Consider the following 26,285-nt stretch of genomic DNA (forward strand, 5'->3'; position numbering starts at 1 on the left):
TCTACCTGGAGTTAAATGGTGCAGTACAGTACGCATGGAAGACTTTGAAAGCTGCCGCAAGTCAATGGAAGAACTATTCCCCATCAACTGTGAGTCAGTACATGAGGAGGAAAAACGCCGGCATTACGAAGTACTGGCCACCCATGCTAACTGTGTCTCGAGAGGACCGATAGATTTAGGTACGGCAAAGGGAGTGCAGCACACCATTGACACAGGTTCCGCACAACCAATCCAGGTGCCACCCCGTAGAGTCCCTTTTCACAAAAGAGAAGAAATACGTCGACAAGTCGACGAGATGCTGGAGGCCGGGATAATCGAGCCTTCTGAATCACCATGGTCCTCTCCAGTTGTGTTGGTAGCCAAGCCTGACGGCAGCCAGCGTTTTTGTGTGGACTTCCGTGCTCTGAATTCTGTAACCAAACGTGACCTGTATCCGCTTCCTCGGTGTGACGATATATTGGAGAGCTTGGCAGGAGCGCAGTGGTTCTCCCACCTTGATCTGCTAAGAGAGTACTGGCAAATAGGTGTTGACGTGGAAGACCGTGAGAAAACAGCCTTTGCAACCCCGGATGGCCTTTACCAGTTCCGTCGATTGAGTTTTGGTCTTACAAATGCACCGGCTTGTTTCATGCGTGCTATGCACATTGTCCTCAAGGGTTTATGCTGGTCAGACTGTCTAGTTTATCTAGATGACATCATAGTCTTTGGTCGAACACTGGAGGAACACAGGGAGAGGCTCGCACTTGTTCTGTCCCGCTTGGCAGAGGCTGGCTTGAAGATTAATCCTAAGAAATGCAAGCTGTTGTCTGAACGGGTGGTTGTGCTAGGTCACGTTCTGACTCGGGATGGTATATCTACTGACCCAGAGAAGATACGTGTGGTAAAGGAGTGGCCTGTACCTTCAGATTCCCGCCAGTTGAAAGCATTCTTGGTCACAGCTGGATACTATCGACAGTTTGTGCCTAACTATGCCCAGATTGCATGCCCGCTGTACAGAGCAGAACAGAAGGGAGATAATTTCACGTGGTCAGCCGAATGCCAGGAAGCCTTTTTGTCCATTAAACGCTACTTGACAAATGCCCCAATACTTGCTTTCCCACAATTGGATGTGCCGTTTATCCTGGACACCGATGCCTGTGACAGTGGGTTGGGCGCGGTGTTATCACAAGTTCAAGGTGAAAAAGAGCGTGTGATAGCCTTTGCTGCCCGTGCGCAAACAAAGGCAGAAAGGAATTACAGTACTACCCGGAAGGAACTTTTGGCCCTTGTGTGGGGCTCAGAACACTTTGAAACATATCTCTATGGGAGAAGTTTTCTCGCCAGAACTGATCATAATGCCTTACAGTGGCTAAGGAACTTTAAGAATCCTAAGGGCCAGGTGGCTAGGTGGCTTGAACGGTTAAGTGACTTTGACTTTGAAGTGAAGCATCGCCCTGGTAGTTCGCATAACAATGCTGATGGTCTGTCCCGTCTACCCTGGGCCGAGGAAGAAATGGTGGACCCTGAAGTGGGAAGCAATGTTGCGTGGGTCCAGTCTGTGAACGTGGATCCCCTTTCGAACGAGAGCATTTAAGTGGCTCAGAGTCAAGATGTGGTCCTCTCTCAAGTTTTGAAGTGGCTTGAGGTCGGTGTCAGGCCTCCCAGGCGTGACGTTGAGGGAGGTGGACGCAAGCTGCTGTCATACTGGTCACAGTGGAACCGGCTACTTCTCAGGGGTGGTCTTGTGTTCAGGCGCTGGGAGGATGAAGAGACGGGCCAAGAAACCCACCAGCAGCTTTGCTTGCCAGAAAGTCTTGTCCCGAAAGTGTTGTACGCCCTTCATGATGCTCCCTCTGCAGGCCACCTTGGTGTGACGAAAACCATAGAGAGAGTACGGAAAAGATTCTTTTGGCATGGCTTGAGGGAGGATGTTGAAAACCATGTCAAGAGGTGTGGACCGTGTGCTGAAGTCAACGACTCCCCTAAAGTGCCCAAAGCTCCCTTGATCAGTGTTAAGTCAGGCCATCCTCTGCAGAGAGTAGCTATTGACATTGTTGGTCCTACACCAAGGTCTAGCTCGGACCATGAGTGGTTGCTTGTGGTCTCAGACCACTTTACAAAATTCGCCCAAGCGTTCCCGGTGAGAAATACGACAGCAGTCACGCTTGCAAAGAAGGTGATGGATGAGTACATTTGCCGATTTGGATGTTTTGAGAACTTGCACTCTGATCAGGGTGCTAATGTCGACGGAGCGGTCTTCTGAGGACTGTGTGACTTGATCGAGGCAGCAAAGACAAGGACAACACCGTATCACCCTCAAGGGGATGGCCAGGTGGAGAGGCTGAACAAGTCCCTCGTAAAGATCTTGTCTAAGCTAATATCCGATCATCGCCGCGATTGGGCAGACTTTGTTCCAAAGGCCTTGTTGGCCTACAATACCAGCGTCCATGAGTCGACGGGATTCACCCCCTACCGCTTAATGTTTGGGAGAGAAGCCATCTTGCCTTTGGATGCTGCCCTTAAGTTAGAGACCTCGACGTTCCCCGGGTCAGCGAAAACATATCCGGAGTATGTTGTTCAGCAAAAGCTTCAGGTGGAGGTTACAGAGCAGCTAGTGAGAGAAAACCTTAAGCGAGCACAGAAATCTCAGAAAGCCTATTATGACACCAAGTGCTATGGTCAGCGGTTCCATGCTGGAGACCGGGTGTGGTACAGAAACCGAACCAGGGTCAGGAGGAAGAAGTTCCTTAAGCCTTGGTGTGGCCCCTGGAAGGTCATAAAGGCCCTGTCTGATGTTACCTATCGTATTGAGGAGGAGAAAAGAAAGCCTGGAAGGCGTCGGCAAAGGAGAGTGGTCCACTTCAACTACTTGAAACCGTGCCATTCTCCCCCTCAAGAGACTCTTTCTCCTTCATCGCGAGAGCTCAGTGACCAGGTGCGGAGGACGTCAGTAAACTCTGGCGAGGTTGAGTTGGAATGGTTGGAAATTCCTGCTTCTCCAGTCACCGAAGGCCAGCCGGATGCTTACGAGGATACTAGTGTGTTGAGTCCTGTTTCTCCAGTCGCCGAACGCCAGCCGGATGCTCGCGAGGATGCTGGTGGGTTGATTCCTGCTTCTCAAGATGCTGATGTTCCAGATTCTCCAGTCGCTGAAAGTCCACATCAGCCCGAGACTCCTGTGGAGAGTAGCTCACCAGTTGCGGAACCAAGTCAGAGACCGAGGCGTGAAAGGAGAGAGCCACCGTGGCTCAGAGACTATGTTAGAACAGTTGTGTGCTAGCTTGTCTAGCCCATGGACTTTGTTAGAACAGAGACTATGTTAGAACAGTTGTGTGCTAGCTAGTCTAGCCCGTGGACTTTGTTAGAACTTTTGCATGTTAAAGTTACTGAATTCAAAGGAACTAATCCTGCTCTTAAGTGGCGGGGGATAGTGTAGCGTGGGGCCTGAGCCCTAATGACTCGCCGCGCTTGCGCCGTGTGTGTGTGAATAAAGCGAAGCGTGTGTGCTTAGGTGTTGTGTTGTGAAGACAAACAGCTTTCCTTTTCGTTCACGTTACACTTGTATTGACACTTTTTTGGCCTTCAACTCTTCTAACAAGTTCCTCTTCTGCCTTTTTTTCCACTTGTTTGTTTGGAGTTTCATTCTCTAAATTTCCAAATCAAAATTTAGCGAAAAATGTGACAAATTCCGACTCCATTGTAGTCTGAATGTCTCAGTACTCGTCAGCAAACATCGCGCAATTGGCGAGTGCGCTCAAGTTTAGTTTTGGCGGAAAATTTTTTCTCCTTTTACGACCATTAAACACCAGCTAAATTTAAAATATGAGGTTCCGTTTTATTGGTAAAACCTTTTTTTAATTCATCGTACGGTAACACTACTTTACTTCAAAGTGACCGTGATATGGTGGCATATCAGGTCAGTGACTTGATATCGTAGGATATCAGGACAGTAGATCGCGCTTCTGATTGGCTACTTGCGAATTTGGGTACGGTAAACTTACATAAACTGAAAGCTGAAACACATCACACTTGCATAACAGGATGATCCTAGCATTAGAATACATCCTATGTATGCGAAAAGAGAATGATCCTTAGGCTAAGTGCTACGATCATCCTCTCTCCTGCAAGGCCTTAATCACATTAGCCCACCTGGTTCTCTTCTTCCCCTGGTGTATCCTCGTTCTCGTCCTCTTGATTTCCTTGCTCTTTTTCCTGCACCGTGCGGGGTTTTCTATCCCAGGTTGTTACCTCTGTGTATTTAGTTCTACGATCAACAATTATTTCGTACACAAGCTTCGAAATCCCCAAGGCTAAGGCAAAATCTGTCAGTACACTTTTACTCGATCGCTTCTTGCACTTCGAGTAAACATCAATCAAGGCTTTGGCATGTTCAAGCACCGTCGATATCATCAGATTACCACTGTCCAATGCTTCTTTCAAAGCTTGATGGTGCTTCTTGGTGGAAATCAGACGTGGTTCGAGTTCCGGATTTTTTTCGCTGAACGAAGTTAGCAACAAAGTTGATTCGACGTCAACATCTTGTACAATGTCTTCTCCGTCTTGCGAAGCTCGTGGACGCACTGTTGTAACGTTGTTTGTATTCGAGTCATTTAATAAAGATTTTCCCTCTTCATTCAGAGATTCCGTTGTTTTTGAAGGTTTACCTTTATTATGGAGCACCCTGCCGTCTGTCGCAGTATTCGAAGTCGTGTTGTTGATTGCTGTATGATCATTACATAACTTTTCATCGGCTGACACTATTTGAGCAGTCCTCTTTGAGCTACCGGTCCCCATCAATAAAGATGTTAACAAGCTAACAGCTCGAGGTATAGAGTAACATTGGTAATACTGGCCTCCAATTTTCCCATTCGAAGTTGGATGACCTTGAAACAGACGCCATATTGTTTGGAGCCGGTCGCGCTTGGTAACCATGCGCAACAGAGTCTGTGAGTGGGGCTGGGTGAGGTGGGGGTGTTTACAGTAAACTTTAACAGTGTTTAATCGTGAACCGGAGATAAGGGGGCTATTTTCTGAACGAAGAAACAGATTAACTAGACTTAGCTACGCCACTTCAGTTTTGCCGAGGCGAGTGAAAGACACGGCATTCCTGAAAAGCAGGACGTTTGTTTTTACATGTATTTATTTATTTATTTATTTATTTATTATATTTCTATTTTAATAGGTCTTCATATTTTGTGAATACTTTAATAATGATTGTTTTCTTAATTCTTATATTTTTAGATAAAATGTTTTGCTTGTTATTGAGCAGTCCCTATTTTTTCGCAGCGTCCGTCGAGCATGAAGCGAAAAAGTAAATGACCGTCGAGCAAGAAGCGAAAAATAAAATGAGCTAATGTCTATCTGCTCTCTCCTCCGCCATTTGTACAGTATATCCTTTCCTATTACGGAGAGCGACAAAGCTATATTTTGCAGAACGCCGAACAAAGATCTGCTGTCAGTTTTGGTTTGGATACTGACTGATCACTACTTATGGTTGAAAACGGGTTCTACAGGCAGCTAGCTTTATTATGATACGGGGGATATTTCAGTCCCTTTATAAGGCGGTATGGATACTGCAAAAACGATCTTTCTTAGAAGGATACAATCGTCATCATCATCATCGTCATCATCATTAAATTCATAGGTTTGTCTTTATTAATCACGGAGTTAATTTTTTGACTATCAGCTTGCGGCTTTTCATCACACAACGTAACTTTGCACGTTTGTTATACAAGAAGTGAAGAAGTTGAGTTAACTAATGCAAAGAAATCTAAAAACGAGAGAAAGAAATAAAAAAGCAGGAGGAATGATCAAAGAAGAAGCACTAGGGGAAGAGCGGGAAAGAGAAAAAGACCTAAGATCTATTCGGTATGAGTAGTGGAAATGATAATATTGAAAGCGATTTGCGATGCGTTTAAGACTGCCACCTGATTATCAGATGGCTGGGAATTCCCCTTGTCAAATTCCTGCTTAACGATAAACCTAGACTTGCCCCAAGTCGCTGGTTTTTCTTTGCATTTATAGTTACTTAAATAAAATTGCTTTGGGGTCAAGCGAGAAAGACCACTTGAGTAAAATCACCTTTGAAATCGCGCGCTAGAGATCGCGTGGGATTCGTTTCTGTGAACGCGTGCGCAAAGGAAAACAAACACTTAGTAAAAGCTCGGAACGATCCTCCGCCATTTTGTTTCTCATGCCCGCGCGCGTCCTCCGTTTCCGCATCCAGCGGTCTCCTGCGAATCTAACGAGCGACTTGGAGCAAGTCTACGATAAACCAAGCGTCCGTCATTATCGTCTCGTTTCACCTTTTCCTTTTCATTTAAATGACACCGGAGGCACGGTGCTGTACAATTAAAACAAAAACGTTTCCGTTAGTAGACCTCGTCATTTTATAACCGACGAGCAAAAGCAAGTACGTATTTTCTCGATTAAACACCCCCGGCGTTTATTTCAAACTTGGCTCGATAGACGCCGGTTCCAGCAGTTTATTCAAGCACTATGTTTCTAAGAAATGATTAATTATTTTTGACAGCCATATATGAAGACACGAAAATGTTGCGGACTTTTCTTTGCGGTTACGAGGGAGAATAGACACTAGGTAGTGCTACCGTAGTAGGAGTAGTAGTAACTTTATTTAACGAGGGAACACTTTACAGTCGAGACTGGTAACCCTGTGGCCCTCACCTAAATAGTTAAAAAAATTACAATAATTTAAAAATATCTAACTAAGAATAATAACATGTATAAAACTGGTAAAATTTTTAATTTATCGTGCTTCTATTTTTAAATTGTCCTCGTTTCTTGGCGCAAAGTACTGTCCCTCGAAGGCTGATTTAAAATGCATCTACCCCGCCAGTTTCTCCAGCGCATCTGTAAACTCCAGCACATCGAACACGTTATTCAGTTTAAAGTCTGTTCTCACTGATGAGTAGAAGAATTCTGGACTCTGTAATCAGAAAAGAATTTCATGGTGAGATTATTATCAAAATGGTACCTTAACATCGCCAGCCGTTGAAGTACCAAGGAGGCAAGTTCTTCTCTTTACAATCCTCGATTTAAATCTAATTTCGTATTCTGATCATCGGGGAAAAAATTACCAAAAAGATACTTCAAATACAGTAGACCCAATTGTAGCATCCTATATTCTTACAATTTTTCTTCTTCTAGTTGTCCTCAAAACAAATGCATATTCTCTAAACTATGTAAGCTCCCTTCAATAAAAGTCGGCTCCTGAAGTGAATTCGCAACTTAACAAGGAGAAAACTGGGGACGCTTATGGGATCGTGACTGGGAACAATATGGCTTCTCATCTTCTGTTTTGTTCCCAGTGACGATCCCACAAGCTACTGCGAGTCGACACTCGTCAAAAGATTTAATTTGTTTCGGTTCCAAAATGGCGAATGCCAGTTGTAATATTGCAGTCAAACACAAATAAACAGATTAGATCAATCAATATCCTTGGCTTTCGAAAAAAAAAAACACCTTTCGGGCCGACACACATTCTATGTTTTCTTCGCAGACTTTAAAATAGCGACAATACAGGCTTGTTCAGTTAAGTTGGCTCACAATGGTTTTCATCACTTTCCAGTTCTTTAACTTTGACGGGTTAGTACTACAAATCTTTATCAGTTGCTACTACTGTAAAGCGCTTTAAAATAATTTTTATATAATTTAAGCGCTATATAAATTAGATTATTATTATTATTATTATTTCTCCCATAATGATATTAAACAAACGTCCCATCATTGTTGAACAAGTTGAGGCAATTTTTATGACGTCAATTGTCACCATAACAAAAGCATAACCTATTAAAACACCCTTCATTTTACGCTTTAAGTGCTTAAAATTCAAAAAAGGGCCCGGTGACCCATTTACTATTATTGAATAATGATCAGCATGAAAAGATACAACTTTTTGCAAAGTTAAAAAAATTATCCGAAGCGGTTTCAGAGCCATCTTAAATTGTCGAAAATGAGTGGATTTAAACACATACAAAGCTGTATGCATGCTTTATTAAAGGTAAGGGGGCGTGATTTGATATGTGATGTAAAATATTCCTACCTCACGTCTGAGTTCTTGCAATCGTATCAACATCGGTCCATCTAGTCTTTGCACACCATTTGGATCCAACCTGTTAAAGTGTTTTGAAAGTTGAGCTAAAGTTTTAGAAAAGAGGAAACAATTTGTTCCAATTTGAACGTTTACATAGAGTAGCAATACATATGCGTCCAATGGCACGGAAAGGATCGATGATGATAGAGTAGCATGCGAAACGTCAAGTTAATTTTAGATTTTTTTTTAAACCATGCGTGTAGCATTTGTTGTAAGCTTAGGTCAGCGGTCTACATTGGGCGCATGCTCATAGTAATAAAACGTGTTCTGTACATCCGCCATCTTGTGTTGTGTTCCTTCACACTTCATGGTGTCAGAAGCGGGATGGAGCACCTAAAACCGCCTGAAGCTCTCATACTGAGTGCGGCGACGAATAAAGCCGAGGCATGGCGGCGTTGGAAGATGTCCTGGGAGTTGTACAAAGTGGCAAGTGGTCTCGATAAGAAGGATGAAAAAATTCAAGTCGCCACGTTGCTCCATGTGCTTGGAAAGGAATGCGTGGAGGTCTATTCAAATTTCGTTTGGGAAAACGAAGGTGATCTTAACAAAATAGCGGTAGTGGAGGAGAAATTCAAGGCTTATTGTGCGCCATTGACATCAATCCACTTTAATCGCCATTTGTTTGTCGAACGCAAACAGCAAGACGGCGAGACAGTCGACGAATTTTGCAGCGCTTTGAAAACACTTGCCAAGAATTGTGATCTCGGCAACAAAGAAGAATCCTGGGTAACGTCTATGTTAGTTCTGGGCCTCAAGGACCCGAGTGCAAAGGAGAGACTTATGGAAAGAGATCAGAATCTCGAAAGAACATTACAAGCCGCACGTATCTCCGAAACAAGTAAACAACATATGAAGACTTTAAAGGACGAGAGCAGCAAAGTTGAGAAAGTGGATTCAGTAGACGGTTCAGGTCGTAAGCATCAAGGTGGTATTGGTTGCAGGAACTGTGGTATTTTGCATGGGCTTGGGAGAGGTTTATGCCCTGCAGCTGGTAAACAATGCCACAAGTGTAAGAAGATGAATCATTTTGCAAGGATGTGCCAAAGCCCAGGAGGACAAAAACAGCAGGTAAACACAGTTTATGATTTTGACTCTGACTCTGACTCTGAGACTATGTTTATTGGTTCAGTCAACTCGGGGGACCAAGACTGGGTTGAAACAGTAGATTTTGGCAGTGTTAAAGAGGTGTTTAAGCTAGACACTGGTGCCCAGTGTAATGTTTTGCCAAAAACTGTGTATGACAAGATCACAACTATGCCTTTGCTACCATCCTCTGCAAGACTAGAAAGTTATTCGAAGACCTCTATAAAACCAGTTGGAAAATGTGAGTTGACATGTTGTGTGCGGGGGCAGAAACATCAAGTCTTATTTCAAGTAGTAGATGGCAGTTATACTCCCCTCCTAGGTCGGGCTTCCTGTGAACAGATGGGTCTAATACAACGCATAAACACTATCAGTAGCAGAAGTATCCTGGATGAATTTCCAGACGTATTCCAAGGGCTGGGATGCCTACCCGGGAGATATCACATCAGCATTGACCCCTCTGTCCCACCTGTCATCCACCCACCCAGAAGAGTTCCTCACTCAAAACGGGACCCGTTGAAAAAAGAGCTAGACCGCATGGAAAGTGTTGGCATAATTGAGAAAGTGCCCTTAAATGAACCAGCAGATTGGGTTAGCAGTCTTGTGTGTGTTGATAAACCAGATGGGTCCATTCGGGTGTGCCTTGATCCAAGGGATCTTAACAAAGCCATTAAGAGGGAACATTACCCACTTCCTTTAGTGGAAGATATCACAGCCAGTTGCGCAGGAGCTACATTGTTTTCAACCTTGGATGCTGAAAAGGCTTTCTACCAAATTCAGTTGGATGAGGAGAGTAGCAAACTTTTGACATTTAATACACCTTTCGGGAGGTATCGTTACCTGAGGATGCCAATGGGTATCAAGTCTGCCCCAGAAGTGTACCAATGCAGAATGGAGCAAGTGTTCGAAGGGCTCACAGGAGTCAAAGTTATCATGGATGACATAATTTCGCATGGAAGCAGCAAGGAAGAACATGATACCCATCTGAGGGCTGTTTTGCAGCGTGCCCGAGACAACAATCTGCGATTAAAGAAGTCCAAGTGTCATATCGAGCAGGAAGAGGTGAAGTTTCACGGGCACGTTTTCACAAAGGATGGGTTGAAGACTGATCCAGAGAAAGTAAGAGCAGTGGTCGAGATGCCAAGGCCAGCTGACAAGGCTGGTGTTCAGAGACTGTTCGGCATGGTTAACTATGTCAGCAAGTTAATTCCAAACATGTCAGACCTTACTGCACCCCTAAGACAGCTGTTACATCAGGATGTAGAGTGGCACTGGGAAGAGCAGCACGAGGCCAGTTTCAAGAAAGTCAAGGAAGCTCTTGCTCTCTCGCCTGTGTTGGGGTACTACGATGCTAAGAAAGAGTTAACCCTCCAAGTGGATACCAGCTCAACAGGTCTGGGTGCAGCACTGATTCAAGAAGGGCAACCCATAGCGTACGCTTCAAAGGCACTCACGCCCACCCAACAGAAGTACGCCCAAATTGAAAAAGAACTCTTGGCTGTGGTATTCGGGTGTGCGAAATTCCAAGAGTATATCGTGGGTCGTACGGTCACCATTGAAACGGATCACAAGCCTTTAGAGTCAATCATCAAAAAGCCCTTACATGCATCACCATTGCGCCTGCAAAGGATGCTCGTTCAACTCCAACGCTACCCAGAAATTAACCTGGTCTACAAGCGTGGTGTAAGTCTACATTTAGCAGATGCCCTGTCCAGAGCTCATCTGGAGGAACAGCTGACGAATGCTGAACAGTTAGATGTAAACTTAGTGGAACACATGATCTCAGACCCACAGTTGGTCAGGTTCGTTGAAGAAACTAAAAAAGATGAAATCCTTCCTGAGCTGCAAGAAGTAATTTTGTCCGGTTGGCCAGAGTCGAGAGGTCAGGTGCCAGCAAAGCTGCAGGAGTTCTGGAATTACAGGGATGAGCTCACTGTATACCATGGGTTGGTATTGAAGGGCCAGAAGATCTTCACACCCAAACGTCTAAGGGGAGAGATGCTAGAGAAATTACACGATGGACACTTGGGTATTAACAAAACACTAATGAAAGCACGTGATGTCTTGTTCTGGCCAGGCATGGCTGCAGAAATAACTGAGAAGATCAAGAAGTGTCCAGTGTGTCTAGAGAATCGGTCAAGTCAGCAGTCTGAACCGCTAAAGTCACACGAGATTCCGCCACTGCCTTGGGCTAAGGTTGGCACAGACCTTCTGTACAAAAACGGTAGGAACTACCTTGTGACCATTGATTATTACTCCAAGTGGCCAGAACTGACCTTGCTTAACTCGATGACCAGCACTTCAGTCATTACAGCCTTAAAGTCTCAATTCGCAAGGGGTAGCTGGTCCATGTTACAGTTCTGAGGAGTTTAAGCAGTTTTCACAAGATTGGTGTTTTCAGCATGTCACATCTAGTCCTGGCTACCCCCAGTCTAATGGTCAGTCAGAGAAAACGGTCCAAACCCTCAAAGCTATGCTGGAGAAGGCTGATGACCCATACAAAGCCCTTCTTTCATACAGAAATACGCCTTTGGAAGGTGTAAATTTGTCGCCAGCTCAGATGCTTATGGGTAGACGTCTGAGAACCCCCATCCCTGTAACTGAGGATATGTTGAAACCCCAACTGTATGACCCTGAAGAAGTGCTCCCAAAACTTAAGGAAAGGCAAAGAAAGCAGAAAATGCACCATGACAAGACAGCTAAGGAATTGCCACCTCTGAAGGAAGGTGAGGTTGTGAGAGTAAAGGAAGGCAGAAAGTGGAACCCGGCCAGAGTCACACAAGTTCTTCCTTCACCTAGATCCTATAAGGTGGAAACGGAGAATGGAGAGTACCGAAGAAATCGTCGGCATCTGTTAAAGACTGGAGAGTCACAAACACAAGATGTCACAACTGATGATGACCTAACCGAAACAGGATCAGAGTCAACTTCTGTTGCAGCTACCCCTGAGCATCCTGAAACGCAACCGGTTGTAACGCCAACGACTACTACCTCTCGATCTGGTAGGACAATCCGTGAGCCTGAGAGATTTAAAGACTATGTTAAGTACTAGAGACAGTGTGAACTCTTAGTATACTTATATTAACTTTGTTTGTTGAGTTTACAAGTTAAGGACCATTTTGCTTAGTCACAGTTCAGTCATTAAGTCTCGTTTTGTTTTTGTTATTCCTTTGTAACGTTCGTAAAAAAAGGGGGATGTAGCATTTGTTGTAAGCTTAGGTCAGCGGTCTACATTGGGCGCATGCTCATAGTAATAAAACGTGTTCTGTACATCCGCCATCTTGTGTTGTGTTCCTTCACACTTCAATGCGTAGTCCATGTGTTATGTTTGTTTCCGCTGTTTGTATTTTATATTTTGCCATATTGAAATGGCCAAGGAACAAGAGTGTTTGTGTTGTTTGCAGTCTTATTCTAAACTTACGAGAGTTTTTTCATCAAGCTATGTATACTGTGAACACAACAGCCATGACAAGCTGACTTAATTGATTAAAATCAGTATGGGGCCAATGGGAAGGAATGCCACGCGCTGATTAGTTGTTCGCCACTCTAGAAACGTCGGGAGCCATGCACCAGCTCTTGGCAATAGAATTTCTGGGATGATCTATGATTGGTTAATGGTTGCCTTTGGAAACCATCGTCCAATCAAAATTCACACAAGCTAGTTGCATTAGTGATCTCTAGTTTCTTAAGTGGCGATTTTTAAAACACTTCAGTCACTGACCGGTCTCTGAGTCTCGTTTCCTTGAGCCATTTTTTAACATCATTGAGTGTCCACGAACTGATGGAGGACTGGCGCGAGGCATCAATGGCATTCACAGGTTTAGCTGCAATTCGACATAAAAAAGATTCACATTGGACTTGTGCCTGTGTAAAATCAGGCTCTGAGACAAAATTACGATGGCGGGGGCGAAGCTAGCTTTTTGAAGAGTTGTAGGCCCGGCCAACGGGGAAGGTTTTGAGATCAAGACCATAGGAAACACTTTTTCTTCCTAATCCTAAATTCTAACATTTTATAACAAGGAATTGTGTCGATTGTCGCTATCACGTAAATTAACGTACTTAAACGGCACATTGCACTATGCGTTTGGCTACTACTAAGCTAACCCAGAAGGCTCCACAGTTTGCACTTGGTAGATAAGCCTTGATCTCATCAGGAAAGGGAAGTTATGATAAAAATTGCTTTCTATTTCATCTTGAAAGTGCATCAGCTTGAATTTATTCTATTGTTCATTTTGAAAATACCAGTAGGCCGAAAAATTTGTAGGCGCGGGCCTACTGGTCTAGGCTAGCTAAGCTCTTGGATGGTGCTTTCTTTTGTCACACCAGGAACGACGCTGTATACTTTCTGAATTAATTCGAGAAACGAAGCACAATCACCATTTCAACTATTGATGGTTTTTAAAAAGGACCAAGAAATTTTACCCTGTGATACCGGCATTTTCAAGTACGCAAATAGGTTTGGAACTACATTAGCTTGGCAAATTCTTCAGCTGCATAAAAGCTCTTTCCATATAACGAAACGAAGCCCGCTTTGGCACTGAAGAAAATTGTACGTGGTACTGCCTAAATTTTTCGAAAATCTCCCGTAAAAATTAATCCGTGATTTAGTTCTCGTACCTTGAACAGTATTTCCCTGAGCTGTGATTTTCCCTCTGTTCCCCAGTTCCCTTACGAGCTTGTCCGCGTTCGAGTCCAGTTTATGTTTTTCACTGAAGTCAATCCAGAATTTGGAACCCACTATAAAGCCAAGCCATCCGTCAGGTCTGTATTTACTGTCCATCATCAGCGGAATGACGTCTTTGTGCAGCTGGTAAGTGTACTCTGCCTCTGGATTAGACAATAATAATAATAAAAAATCAATTTGATCTAACCGTCGATAAACCGGTTTTCTGATATTATAATCAATTGTTTTTAAAATGTCATGGAATTGAATTAAAATAATATGTTTCAGCGGCGAACAATACTCCAGGTTATTCTTTCATTAGGCTTTTCACAACCCAAGGGCATATTTTTCATGAAAAACACAAGTGAAGGACATCGGAATATTACATATTTTGAGGAAGTACAGAATTGTGCACGCGCGTTTACATGGACTGATACAAATACGACTGGAAGAACTTTTGCAAGAACTTGAAAATTTATCTAAATCCGAGCTGCATAAGCATCGTTGGAATTCTCCCAATCTTCTCGACCGGCCGTGTAAACAGAAAGCGGCTTTTTTCTTTTTTAAAAAAATAAAGCCAAAATGCAAAGATACGTCATAAGAACGACCACACAACCAAACTAAGTGTAATTCACATGATGGTATATATCTGTCTTTGACTTTTACACCTTCCTGTAGCCTGGTTTCCGCCGGCGATAGTACGGTTTCCATATGTTAAATTTTGTAGCTCGTATAGCATTGTAGCCACTCACCATGAGTCTTACCCGTAAACGGACTATAAAATTAATGCTTCCCTAACTGTGGATAAAGCGCCCGCCTGCCCGGTGTCTGGGATGTCTTGGATTCGATTCTTAGACCTTTCTTTGTTCCACGTTCGTGACATGAAGAGCAATACATATTTCTAAGCGTTGTAATTATTCTTACCTGACCGGCAGTTGGGACTCTCTTTGTATTTCTGAGACACACAGACCAACACAACGCTTGCATTCTCCACAGCCCTGGCCATGCTCTCCAATGTAGAGCCGCCCATCTCATCAATGTCCATCCAAACCTTGTAGCCGTCCGCCTGTAGCTTGTTTTTCAACTGAATCACGAGTTTTTGTACATCCCATTGGTAACTTATCATCACGTGCTTAGTGTCTAAATGATGAAACAGATAGTTGTAAGCAAGACTCGGAGGTAGCCAGTGTTCAGTAATACTAACATCAGTCACAGGCTCAAGAAGGAGGTTTGGAAATAAGCGTTTAATTGAGCACCAAAAAGTTAAAGTTTTTCAGAACGTTTAACGACTGAAATGCAACTTTTTAAGGACACATTCTACGGAAAGGTCTTCTTTCATACACATAATTCGTATAATTACAGACTGAATTATTATCATCATTTAAAGTCATTTTAATTTCAGACGGTCCAATTTAAGTGAATGAAACTTTTAACTATTTATCAGATAGACGATTTACGATAAAAAAATATATCAAATCTGAAGGACTTTCGGAGCACCAGATTATATATTTTTTAATGACGACCAACTTCAAAGACGTTAAAGATTCAAGGTTCGTACTTGCCCTGTATGGAACTTTCAAATAATAACTCATATACTGCGCATGCGCACCTGTTGCTTCTTGTTTAACTGATTGTTGTTTCTCCTGTGCATGTTTCTCTTTGCCTTCGCATTCCCATAATGCACCGGCAGCAGCTCTCTTAATCTCGCTGTTTTCCGATGTCGCAAGTTTCTTCAGCTCGGGAATAGCAGATTCATCGTTCTTGATTTGTTTTCTGTTTTCTTCGTCAAAAGCCAGGGTCCACAGCAGGTTGCATGCATTTATTTTCTCGACATCGTATTTTGCATTTTGTAGCAGTTTGACTAGAACTGGAATAGCTCCGCATTTAACAATCTAAAAAGGAAACACGCACGGAAACAGTGAGAATTAACAATTATTGCATGAGCGGGCGTTGGACATGAGGTGAGTCGGGAGTAGGGCAGGAAGCGTCATTCTCGTTCCCAGAGTCCGCTTCCTCCTGGACCATCGGCAAGCGGCAAGCAGTCGGGAGACGCGTCTCCCGAACGCTGGTCCAGGGAGTCGCGGGCTCTGGAAACAAGAATGAGGAAGCATATAAAGGGCTGGTTTACACAAGCCAATGGCACAACAAAAGTGTAGTTGGAAAAGCTAAAGAACAACAGCAACAGTACCGTTTTCTTGTTGTTATCATTGACTGCAATTTTTGCCAGTCCATGAGCAAGTTCTCTGGCAGCAAAATTCAAATATCTGTGGCTGGTAGCGTCTACGGCCTTCCTCAGCAAGCGTGTAAGAAATTTAATTGGACCTGAAATGATATTTTTATAATTACCAATTATTTCGTGAGAGCAGGTTGGATATATAGTAGATAGCCATAGCTATCTCTTATCCAACAAGCGCGAGTGGAATTGCAATATTTGAGCTCCCCGCCTGTTCTTACTGACGCGTACTCCTATCATATTTGTGGTTCATAGTATATGAGCTCATATACCACTGCCTGTAAACCAATCAAAACGAAGGAAATGAAATATACCATGGCTAGTTTTTAATAAAACAAAGTATAACGTGTATGTTTTGCGTTGCTCTTGTTCACAAAAAGGTGTTCAATCAGGGCTTAGCTTTGTTTCGGTTAGAAAAGATGAAATGTTGGAGTTTCTTGTAGAATTTATGCTCCGCCGAAAAAATAGTACTTTGTGGCAGCTGACTCATCCCCAGTCGTCTTTCTGTCACTATTAAAATCTTGGAGACGAGTCAGCCAAGTCTGGGTACAAGATGGCGGGCAGTCACGGCTCCATGCGCTCCGAAATAATCCTCGTATTCTTGCTGCTCAACTTGTGGATTATTGACTGGCAGAAACATATTCGCTTTCCTAACACTCCCGAGGTTTCCAGCATGTTCACATATGGATCCCAGAGGCGAATTTCATCTTACAACAGCTTACTGCCGTGCAAAGTTGATTTCATCCGAATGAATGTCAAGAAATATTTTGGTGCCAGGATCAGTCGCTATCCAAACTCCAGCTCTTCATTCCAACTTAGCTGCTTAACCATCAGTGGCGACATTTGTCCTAACCCAGGACCTCCGAGAAATCTAAACTATCAAACCAGCGCCGGTTTGAGCGTCCTTTATTTAAACGCAAGAAGTGTCAAAGCTTTCGTCCCGCTTGATGGTAATCCTTCGTGCAAAATATGCAAATTAACTATTTTACAACAGTTGGTTTTCCGTCGCTCGTACGATGTTGTGTCCATTTGCGAGACATGGCTCAACGACACAGTGCTATCATCTGAAATACTTACTGGGTATAACATCTATCGTAAGGACAGAACAGGAAAGACCGGAGGTGGAGTGCTGATTGCTGTTAAAATTGACATCCAGTCTAACCGCCGCTTTGACCTAGAGAGAGATCAAATCGAACTTGTAGCTGTTGAGCTGTTTAAGGATAGCTCTAAACCAGTTATCCTCTACACATTTTATCATCCAGATCCTGGCCCTGACGATCTGAATCTGCTGAACCACTCTCTTCAACAAAATTCCGAAACGGCCTGTGTGGTCTTAGTTGGCGATTTCAATCTTCCATCAACCAAATGGTCACTGGACGAGTCTACCTCAGTTAACTTGGGCGGAACGGCGGAAGAGGAAGCTTTCTCTGTCCTTATGGAGGATCATTTTCTTCGTCAGTTTATCAAAGGTCCAACGCATATTGCTGGAAACAAACTTGATCTGCTTCTTTGTAACTTCTCCGAAGTCATAGACCATGTTTCTACAACCTCTCCTTCGCAAAATGAATTCCCTTCTGACCATTATTTGGTGGACTTTTTTATCCGATTGAAATTCAAGCGATCAAAGCGTGTGCGTCGTAAAACGTACGACTACAAAAGGGCAGATTTTGACGATCTGCGAAGTCGCCTACAGCTGCTACCTTCTGATATGTCGCACTCCGACGATGTTGACATCTATTGGTCTCAGTGGAAAGATTTATTTTTAGCATCAGTTGCTGAATGTGTCCCAATGAAGGCCATTAGAGACACCAACTCTCCTCCTTGGATAGACAGGGAAGTTAAGCTTGCATTACGCAGAAAGTACCGTGCCCTGAGGAAATATCGTGAAAACAAAACCGTGGAACGGAAGTTAAAGCTGAGATCTCTAAGCAATGAAATCAAGAAACTTGTCCGACAAAAACATCGCGACTATCTCCTTAAAATTGAAGGCTCTTTAAAGGAAAACCCTAAACTACTTCGTACTTAAACCTGCTTACTGTAAAACCGCAACTTTTCAAGCTTCTTTTTTCAATAGAATTGTAAAACCTTGGAACACTATCTGTTACCTCGCCCCTCACGACAAATTTTCTAGCCCAAGTTTATTCAAATATTTTCTGCGCGCCTCTTATTTTACTCTACTGGACACTACCTATGATATTGACATGCCCTGCACCTGGTTCCTCTTCCGTAACTGCCCTTGCCACCGCTCTTAATTTTTGTAATTAATATTATCTGCATCTTGTTTTTTAACTTTAGCTATAAGTAATTAACTAGATTTTATAACTATAATTTTTAACTATAGTAATTAATTAGATTTATTGTATATACATATATATATATATATATTTTTTAATTTAAGATTTTTATCGCCATTCTTTTTAGTTTTTAGGGTTGCGCCCCGCATGGGTTACTATTTTCCCGTTCGCGCAATTCCTTTTTGGTCCTTTTCGTTTTCTTCTTTTATTTGTAAATTTTAAATTTTAAGACCAATAAAGTTGATAGATTTTAGTTGTTGTAAGGTGTTACGCTATGTAATATTTTGGTGTCGGTATCCATTCCCCTCAGTCTGATCTTCATGTGTAGGGTTGCATAACCACCTTTGTTAAGAATTCTCAAGTACCAAAAACTGCGTACTGCTCAAAATACGACCTACTAGCTTTTCGTCAGTATCCCTTTTATCAACTGGATCATGCTTTGAGGTATCACGGAAGGAAAATTGGCGTTTTCGTTCCAAGCGAAATTGTGTGCAAACCATCAATGGTAACCCCAATAAAGTATATATTTTCTGAAAGCTTATTGAATAAAGATTGTAATTTTGGATTTTGTTTTGATCATATAGGCCATAATAAGCAACGTCAGCATTTTGTTTGCAATTATGATGTTGCGCAACTTTAGGTTTATTTATGAACAAATTTACATGAGAGCAAAAACTTTTATGTGGAATTTGATCTACATATATTGGTCTAAAAAACCGTGTCTCAGATTTTTCTTTTCTTGCTCCATTAATTTTTTATGAATTTTTAAACTTTAAAATGACGTTTTTAGGGCTTCAAAATGCTGACGTTGCTTATTATGGACTCTATGATGCAAACAAAATCCCTTATTAGAATCTTTATTCAATAAGCTTTCAGAAAATATATACTTTATTGGGGTTACCATTTCTGGTTTGCACACAATTTGACTTAAAACGAAAACGCCAATTTTCCTTCCGTGATACCTTAACTTAAAATTTGGACACCACAGTAGGTTCTTTGTATACGTAATTGGACTACATGCTGTCCAATTTGGAAATAATTTGATGAAAAAATTCCGAGGGCAGCCAATTTGGCTGTCAGAGGAATTTTTTGAATCTAATTATTTCCAAATTGGACAAGCATGTAGTCCGGTTACTTATTAATTATATAGCTTGTAGTCAGTCCATCAGCGTAAACAATAAACTTATGTCCAGAACGGGAAAAGCATTCAACAATAGAAGGCATAACACAGCACATGCAACTCACTCAAAGCATTGTCTTCACAAATAAAACAGTGCAATTTTATTCACCTGAGTTTGCGAAGCTTGCTACAAAGTGAGTGAATTAAAACACTGCATCAGTCAATGAAAGTCGTAAACAAAGTGTCCGAAGAGCTTTACAACTTCTTGAATCTGACATACTCCTTTCCACTGTCTCGTTCATACTTCATCGCCGTCTTTTCTTTTCGAATTTCAGCAAAAAACGACAAAGAATTGCATCTAGCTCATGCCTCATGGCGATGAATATCTGACAGATTTCTTGCTTCGCTTCGCTGCACTTACGTTCACCCAAGTTTTGTACTTTTGGAGGTGTTTTGCTCTCAGTTTTTGCTTCTTAGTTTAGCTAGCTTCTCTTCTGACAACGTAGAAAATTTCTCTTTGTTGTTACCATTGTTGAAAAGCCCAAAAGGAATTGAAAAACGTAGCAAATTTGCCTTATAAAATTCCGCCATTGTCGACTAACAATGCGACAAGTTTACAGGGCTGACGCTAGCTATGATTTGTGCTAATTGGCTAATATCCGTCACATGTTGTTTTTTCTTCGATTTGATTGGCTGAGACAAAACTGTCCAATTTTTCTTAAATTGGACAGTTTGTGCATTTTACCTGAAAGTCCTTATATGAAACTATCCAAATTTAATCCCAAATTGGACAGTTCTCAGAAATTTAGGAAAAATAGCTGCGCTAACAATATAGGATTTACTGACAGCTATATAATTAAATACGAGAAGACAAAAAGGCTGCGTCGACTGTACAAATTGCAGTCAACTCCCGCCTTGCGGACCCCTCGCTATCAACCCTATCCAGACCGGGGGGGGGGGGGGCGGAAAGTGCACGCGCCGACTTTGAACGCTTATAACTTTTTTAATATTCGACCAAACACTGCCAAACTTTGCGACTTTATCTAAACTTTATCTGGGAATAATTTGGTAGGGTAGGTTGTTGTGTCAGGAACTTGACGTCACCATGGCAACGGCATTTTGACAGGCATGTTTTCCCAAATTTGTAATTCTCGTGTTTCTATTAATGAAAAATAACTTTAAAGCAATTATTTCCACCTGTTTACGGGTTTTAAGCACATTTTTATTGGTTTTGAGTATTTTCCAGTAATTTTGGGCGGTTTTCTGACGTTTTGAAAAAAATTCGAAATCCAAGATGGCGGATCTAAGATGGCGGCTGTCTTGACATTATGATGTAATTGTCACGTGATGTGACGTCATCATCCCACGTGACATATACCAAAATAAAGATTTTGGGACATACTATATATCCTGTAAGTTTCATTGTGATTGCTTAAATATTCTGGAAGTTACGGAGGGGGGGTGGGACGGAATCCGCGCCCCCCCGGTCTGTAAAGACCAAAAAAAGCCCGGTCTGAATAGGGTTAAGGACACCCCGTTATTATGGGCATGCGGGAGCTGAAAATAACCCCCGCTCTCTAATACGGGCACCAAACTGTGGTCCCGAAGGTGTCCGTTATAGTGAGAGTTGACTACAATGTTCTACTCGGTAAACTCCACATTAACTCGATTTATGACACATATTAATGCTACAAATTTAAAAAAACTTATTGCACAGGTTTTACCTTCGTCTGCCATAATCAAATGATTGTTTTCTTCATCAATCAAGTTGGCCAAAACAAGCAGGCTCTTTGCACTGTAAAATGTGATTTCACTGACTTTAAATATAGGAATGAGTATTGTGTTCACTGCCTGACAAGCAGCAAAGCTCTCCCTCGTTTCCTCTCGTTTTGACATGTCATGAAGAATTGCCAAGGATCTAGACAGCATTAGTCCACGCACTGTAAATTTAGTTAACTTCTGTTTTTGAGGATCCTGTTAATTACAAAACAACACAGTTAAGCAGTGGTAATACTTCTTTCAAGAGTAAAGGCCGAAATAAAATTATCAATAGTCTCTGAACAAACCGTATTTTCTCAATTAAACGACCCCAGGGTTTATTTCAAACATGGCCCGGTTGACCCGGCGTTTATTTGACTCCTGCAGTTTTTTTTTTAGCCCTGTGCTTATTAAGGAAGGGTTTTATCCATTATTTTTGACGGAGCTTTACCTTGCCATTATTCCTACAACTTATCATACCTCCAATAAATGCTTAAGGGGCGTGTAAACCGGTATTTATTCAAGACCCGGCGTTACATTGAGAAGATACGGTACTGTAGTAAAAAGGAAATAAGTTCAGGACAAGCTGGCATGGATCCTCAAAAGGAAGGAATTATATCACTAATTTAAAGAAGGTTTTTAAGCTGCTCGCGCCACCAATCCGTAGCACCAACAAACTTTCACTTACTCTGATGAAGGTGAACAGATGTCACCGAAAATTTAGAAAAGAAAAACAGATCGGCTTAAAAAACCTTCGTTAAGGTGGCTTCATAGGGTTTCTTGACCGCGCGAAGAATGAGTACGAAAGGACGAGCTTGAAATGCCGGCAAATCAAAACAAACATGGCGGCTTCACGCGAGCGTGAAATTTTCGGCGAGAAAACGCGAGACTTGCTTCCTGCCAATGAAACAACACCCGTGCTTTCCTGTGATGATCAGATAAAAGAGTTTACAACACTCTAAAAAGGTGTTTACAACGTCCGCGGTGATTCTGGCCGCTTTTGTGAAGTTCGTACGATCGAAAGCAAAAGAGAAAATAAAGAATAGTCTCCGCGATTGTGAGATACTTCCAGCAGAATTTCAGAGATTTTGCTACATAAAGGATTAAGGTATGTCTCTAACTAACCTAAGGGTTAACAGATATTCGCACAAAAAAACGACAACAACGGGTAACGCTCGTCTTTACACATCAACTCGTATGGTTCAAAAGTTCGCGCATGCTCAAATAGCGATCTTGGACAATTTCTATTCTGATGACGTAATTGTTATTCGGGCGAAAATAGAAAATTTCCCCTTGTATTTACTGGAGTTTCCTTCGATGAAATTCCTTAAAATTTGGCATAGATGTGATACCTTTTTAACTGCCCTTTTTGCCGTTTTTTTTTTTAAAATTTGTAAGCCAGTTTTTTTGCTTAGTCAAAAAAACACAAAATAACCAAAAACGCAAAAACGACCTGGACAACCCCTACTTTTTTTGTTTTTAAAAGTTATTTCTCATCAGATTCAATCCGTTGGGAGAATTTCAAAAGTTTTCACCGAAGAAAATTAAAGAAATTTAAGATCAAAGCCATAAAAACACCAAAAAATAGGTCTTTTTGAGTAGATGTAGCTAAAAAACAAAGGCCGTTATTTTAAAAAAGAATAATGCACAACATATTTTAGTCCTTGTTTTTAATATTTCGGCAGCTTTTATTTAACTAGTTTAAAAAATAACGCGAAAATGATCTCTTGATGGGTATCACTTGTGCGCGCGCCGTAATATCTCAAAACCCTATGGAGCCACCTTAAATGTCTTCTACCGATCGCACTACTGGTTCCAGTATTTTCAGTTATATCACTAATACCCACCGAAGAGCGTGACCGTTATTTGGATATATTTTGAAGGACACTTTGCCATCCCTAATATTTCTTTCTTGGAAATTAAAGAATCTGGTCTGTCCCAAAAGGCAGTAGATAAAACTAAATATCCGCTATTATGATTATCATAAACAGTTATGTTGGCCAAATACAAAGTTATTTTATATAATGTTACGTATGGAAAACAGTCATATTGATATATGGGCCCAAAAATGTGGAGCAAGATAGCAAACGAAGAAAGATCGACCGTCAGTTTAAAGAACTTCAAGGCCCAGATACGCAGAGTTGATCTAAGTAGTATCTAGCGGATAGATGTAAAGTTTGCTTTCTTTGCAACTCATAATTCTTAATTTTCTTATCGAATATTTCTGTATATGTTTCTTCCATAATTTTGTTATTTTCATGTATTTGTAATTCGATTTTGTATTCATTTTTGTTATTATTAGTAAGGTGTCCCCAATTAGCAGTTAGGTCTCCTTACTGCTAAATGTAACAAACACATTAATTAAGTTATTATAAGTTATACTTACCACATATTTAACATTGTGTGGAATTGAATCTTGGAGTTCTTTAACGATATCGACAAAAAGCTGCACCATTCCAAGTTCATTGCATGTTAAGCAGAACTGATCGTGAGTGTCACTGTAATTCCAAAGTGTTTCAATAAGCAGACAAATGACATCCTGTAGCATTTTTAGCGTACTTATCACCCCTTCATCATCTTTAGACTCCTGCTGCAAAAAATAAGATTTTTTTTGACGATGTAATTAAGCATAGGCGTACGGCACCTTCGGTCCTGGGGAGGGGGGGGGGGGGGTACAGACCCTTTTGCCCGAAAAACAACGGCATCGGTTGAAAGCCGAATAAAGCTAGAGAGGCAGATAAAATGGAAAATAAAACGTGCATTGAAGTACTTGTGTACAAACTTCGCCTACTTGCTTAAGTTCTTTAATAAATTTCGTAGCGTTGTCTGAAGGTGTCAATACACTGAATACTTTTTGGGAAATATTTTATTTATTCACTCTAGTTCAGCAAACAATAAATTAAGTTTGGGGAGCCAATAAACATTGCTTTCCCTCCATTTGAAAGTAATACAAAAGCGTGTAAAACATTCAGGGATGAATGGGTTTTGAAACATTTCGTTGAAAGTTTTAAGCTAGCTCTGAGAACTAAACGTTTGAGTCGAAAGCATTGGCTTTATCACATTTATAACAGCTTTGTTTCGAGGTGTTGCACAACATCCACCGTGCGCAAACGCTCAAGCTATGGAAATGCTGACTGCAACTGAATCAAAATGAGGGGTCAAGCAGAAATTGCAAGAAAAATGGCACATGATTATAGCAATTTGCGGGAAGAAACGAAAGCAAATGAATAAAAGATTTGGACTTTTGAACCACAATGTTCGGTATATATCCAATACTATTTTTGTTGACGTAATTCGTTTTGAACGTATTGTTGACTAGAATTGTTGGCTTAACTTTTTACTCTAGGCTTATTGCCCGAATTCTAAGCACTTTGCCCGAAAAAAATTTGGCACTGGGCAGGCTGCAGCCCACTTCGCCTCCCCGCCCCGTAATCAAGGGCTACTGTGGGGTGGAGACAGAGGAGTCTGTGCTGCCCACTTCCACCTACTTTTATTTACTTGCTAAATAAGGACAACACCTTCTCTACTAGTCCCCTGCTTTCTTGATTAAAAAATGGTAGCTTAATATGTTTTTCTTTGTCAAGATTCAAACAAAAATACATTTTTGTATACGCATGGAAAAATACTGCGAGGTTTCTTCTATATTTTTGACAATTTAGTCGATAATTTAATTAGAGATTTCGTGTACACCACACTAGGCACAAAACTGAGAAGACGTTTTGTTGACACTACATGAAGTCTACTGAGCGAAGAAGACTGACCTGGAGGCCGATTAAAAACGCGATGGAGTCAACGATGTTAAGACTTCACCGCCGATGGATTTAAACATTGTGAATAAAGCCATTTTGCTTTGTAAACTTCAAGAAATGCAGAGAGAATAGAATTTATTGTGAGACTGTTTTTTATCGCCGAGTTGAAAATGAAAATGGAGGTTGCCAGGCCGGGTTATGACAAATTCCTTGTTACCACATAATTTGAAATGCGGCAGAAGACGAATTTGTTAGGGATATTTTTGCTCAATCTGCGTCAATCGCAATAGTGCGCTCTAGGGACTGACACTAATAAACGCCTCTGCCTACCTTGTTCTCAGGGCTGGCTGATGTATCATTCGCATCATTCTTAGTTTCGGCTTTTTCTTCCTCTAACTCTCTATCCCATGTGGTCAATTCCTTGCAATTAGTTCGGCAGTCAACGACGATGTCGTAGAAAAGCTTTGGAATCCCTAAAGCTACAGCATAGTCTGTCAACACAATTGTCGCCGACTTCCCGTTCTTAAAGTACAGGTTTAACAATCCGTCAACATGTTCATATGCGGCCTTACTCATTAAATTACCACTCTCCATTGCTTCCTTTAAAGCCTGATAATGGTCTCTTATTGCTTTAAAATCTGATTCAAGTTTCGGATTTTTTTCACAGAACGAAGTTAGTAACACGGTGGATTGGTCGCCGACATCTTGTGCTTGTGGGTTTTGATCTTCCGTTGCATTTGCTGTGTCTTCTTCGTGCGAAGAAGCCGGGGCTTCAACATTTAACATATCCGACGTTTCCTTTGAAGGTTTCTGCTCCATTTGTTCGTTATGAGATTCTGCAGGCTGGGAAGTTTCTTCGCGATGTTCTACGTTCGTGTCCTTAATAACAGAATTATGATTTTCTACCGAATTGAAAGTGGTAGCATCGGCCGTCACAACCTCTGCAGCACCTTTAGAGCATCCTGCTCCCATCAGTTAACAAGTTGACAATCTTAAGAGCTTAAACTGTAGTGTTACACTGGTAATACCACACTTGTAACCGGTATTGGAGATTCCGTGACTTTTAACTCAGACGCTTCTTTGTTTTGGAGCCGGCTGGGTAACCATGACAAGAACATGCGAACACCTCGCAGCAGGATTAGAGACGTGAATAGAAATGCTAATTAAAACGCCTATTCTTGTCACCTGTTCTAGCTTTTTTATTTCGTTAATTTCGCAAGTCGTCTAGATTTGCGAAAACAAAGCAACGATTGATTTACAGATTTTCAGTTGGGAAATATCCATATATATATT

General features: G+C 41.7%; 3 protein-coding genes across 4 annotated transcripts; 1 reads left to right on the forward strand and 2 right to left on the reverse strand.

The window, feature by feature from the left end:
* Window positions 1-4,119: 4,119 nt before the first annotated feature.
* LOC144648640 (uncharacterized) lies at window positions 4,120-4,860 on the reverse strand. Its single transcript, XM_078508148.1, has one exon. It carries the CDS (start codon window positions 4,771-4,773, stop codon window positions 4,120-4,122), a length of 654 nt encoding a protein of 217 aa, XP_078364274.1. The 5' UTR covers window positions 4,774-4,860.
* A 1,732-nt stretch (window positions 4,861-6,592) lies between these two features.
* On the reverse strand, window positions 6,593-26,100 carry LOC144650989 (uncharacterized). 2 transcript variants are annotated; one of them, XM_078510838.1, is made up of 10 exons: window positions 25,323-26,100; window positions 23,630-23,830; window positions 21,210-21,459; window positions 16,027-16,160; window positions 15,448-15,730; window positions 14,763-14,978; window positions 13,793-14,002; window positions 12,897-12,999; window positions 8,042-8,111; window positions 6,593-6,925 (listed from the first exon to the last, which is right to left on the reverse strand). In XM_078510838.1, the coding sequence occupies exons 1-10, from the start codon at window positions 25,962-25,964 to the stop codon at window positions 6,824-6,826; spliced, it is 2,211 nt and encodes a 736-aa protein (XP_078366964.1). In that variant the 5' UTR covers window positions 25,965-26,100; the 3' UTR covers window positions 6,593-6,823. The 2 variants fall into 2 exon arrangements, with proteins under 2 accessions (XP_078366964.1, XP_078366965.1); XM_078510839.1 differs by having other exon boundaries at window positions 23,630-23,833.
* Window positions 16,575-18,684, forward strand: LOC144647763 (uncharacterized). Its single transcript, XM_078507449.1, has one exon. The coding sequence runs from the start codon at window positions 16,625-16,627 to the stop codon at window positions 18,095-18,097; it is 1,473 nt and encodes a 490-aa protein (XP_078363575.1). The 5' UTR covers window positions 16,575-16,624; the 3' UTR covers window positions 18,098-18,684.
* Window positions 26,101-26,285: the final 185 nt, after the last annotated feature.

The sequence above is a fragment of the Oculina patagonica genome, chromosome 4 (genome assembly GCF_052425735.1).
Source record: "Oculina patagonica isolate OP01 chromosome 4, crgOcupat, whole genome shotgun sequence".
NCBI classification, from domain to species: Eukaryota; Metazoa; Cnidaria; class Anthozoa; order Scleractinia; family Oculinidae; genus Oculina; species Oculina patagonica.

Coding starts and splice junctions, on each gene's coding strand:
- LOC144647763 (XM_078507449.1), top strand. CDS start 16,625: ATGGCGGGCAGTCACGGCTCCATGCGCTCCGAAATAATCCTCGTATTC.
- LOC144650989 (XM_078510839.1), bottom strand. CDS start 25,964: ATGGGAGCAGGATGCTCTAAAGGTGCTGCAGAGGTTGTGACGGCCGAT. Junction 23,834..25,322: donor CAGCCAGCCCTGAGAACAAG/GTAGGCAGAGGC, acceptor TATTTTTTGCAG/CAGGAGTCTAAAGATGATGA. Junction 14,003..14,762: donor GAGTCCCAACTGCCGGTCAG/GTAAGAATAATT, acceptor TGTCTAATCCAG/AGGCAGAGTACACTTACCAG.
- LOC144648640 (XM_078508148.1), bottom strand. CDS start 4,773: ATGGGGACCGGTAGCTCAAAGAGGACTGCTCAAATAGTGTCAGCCGAT.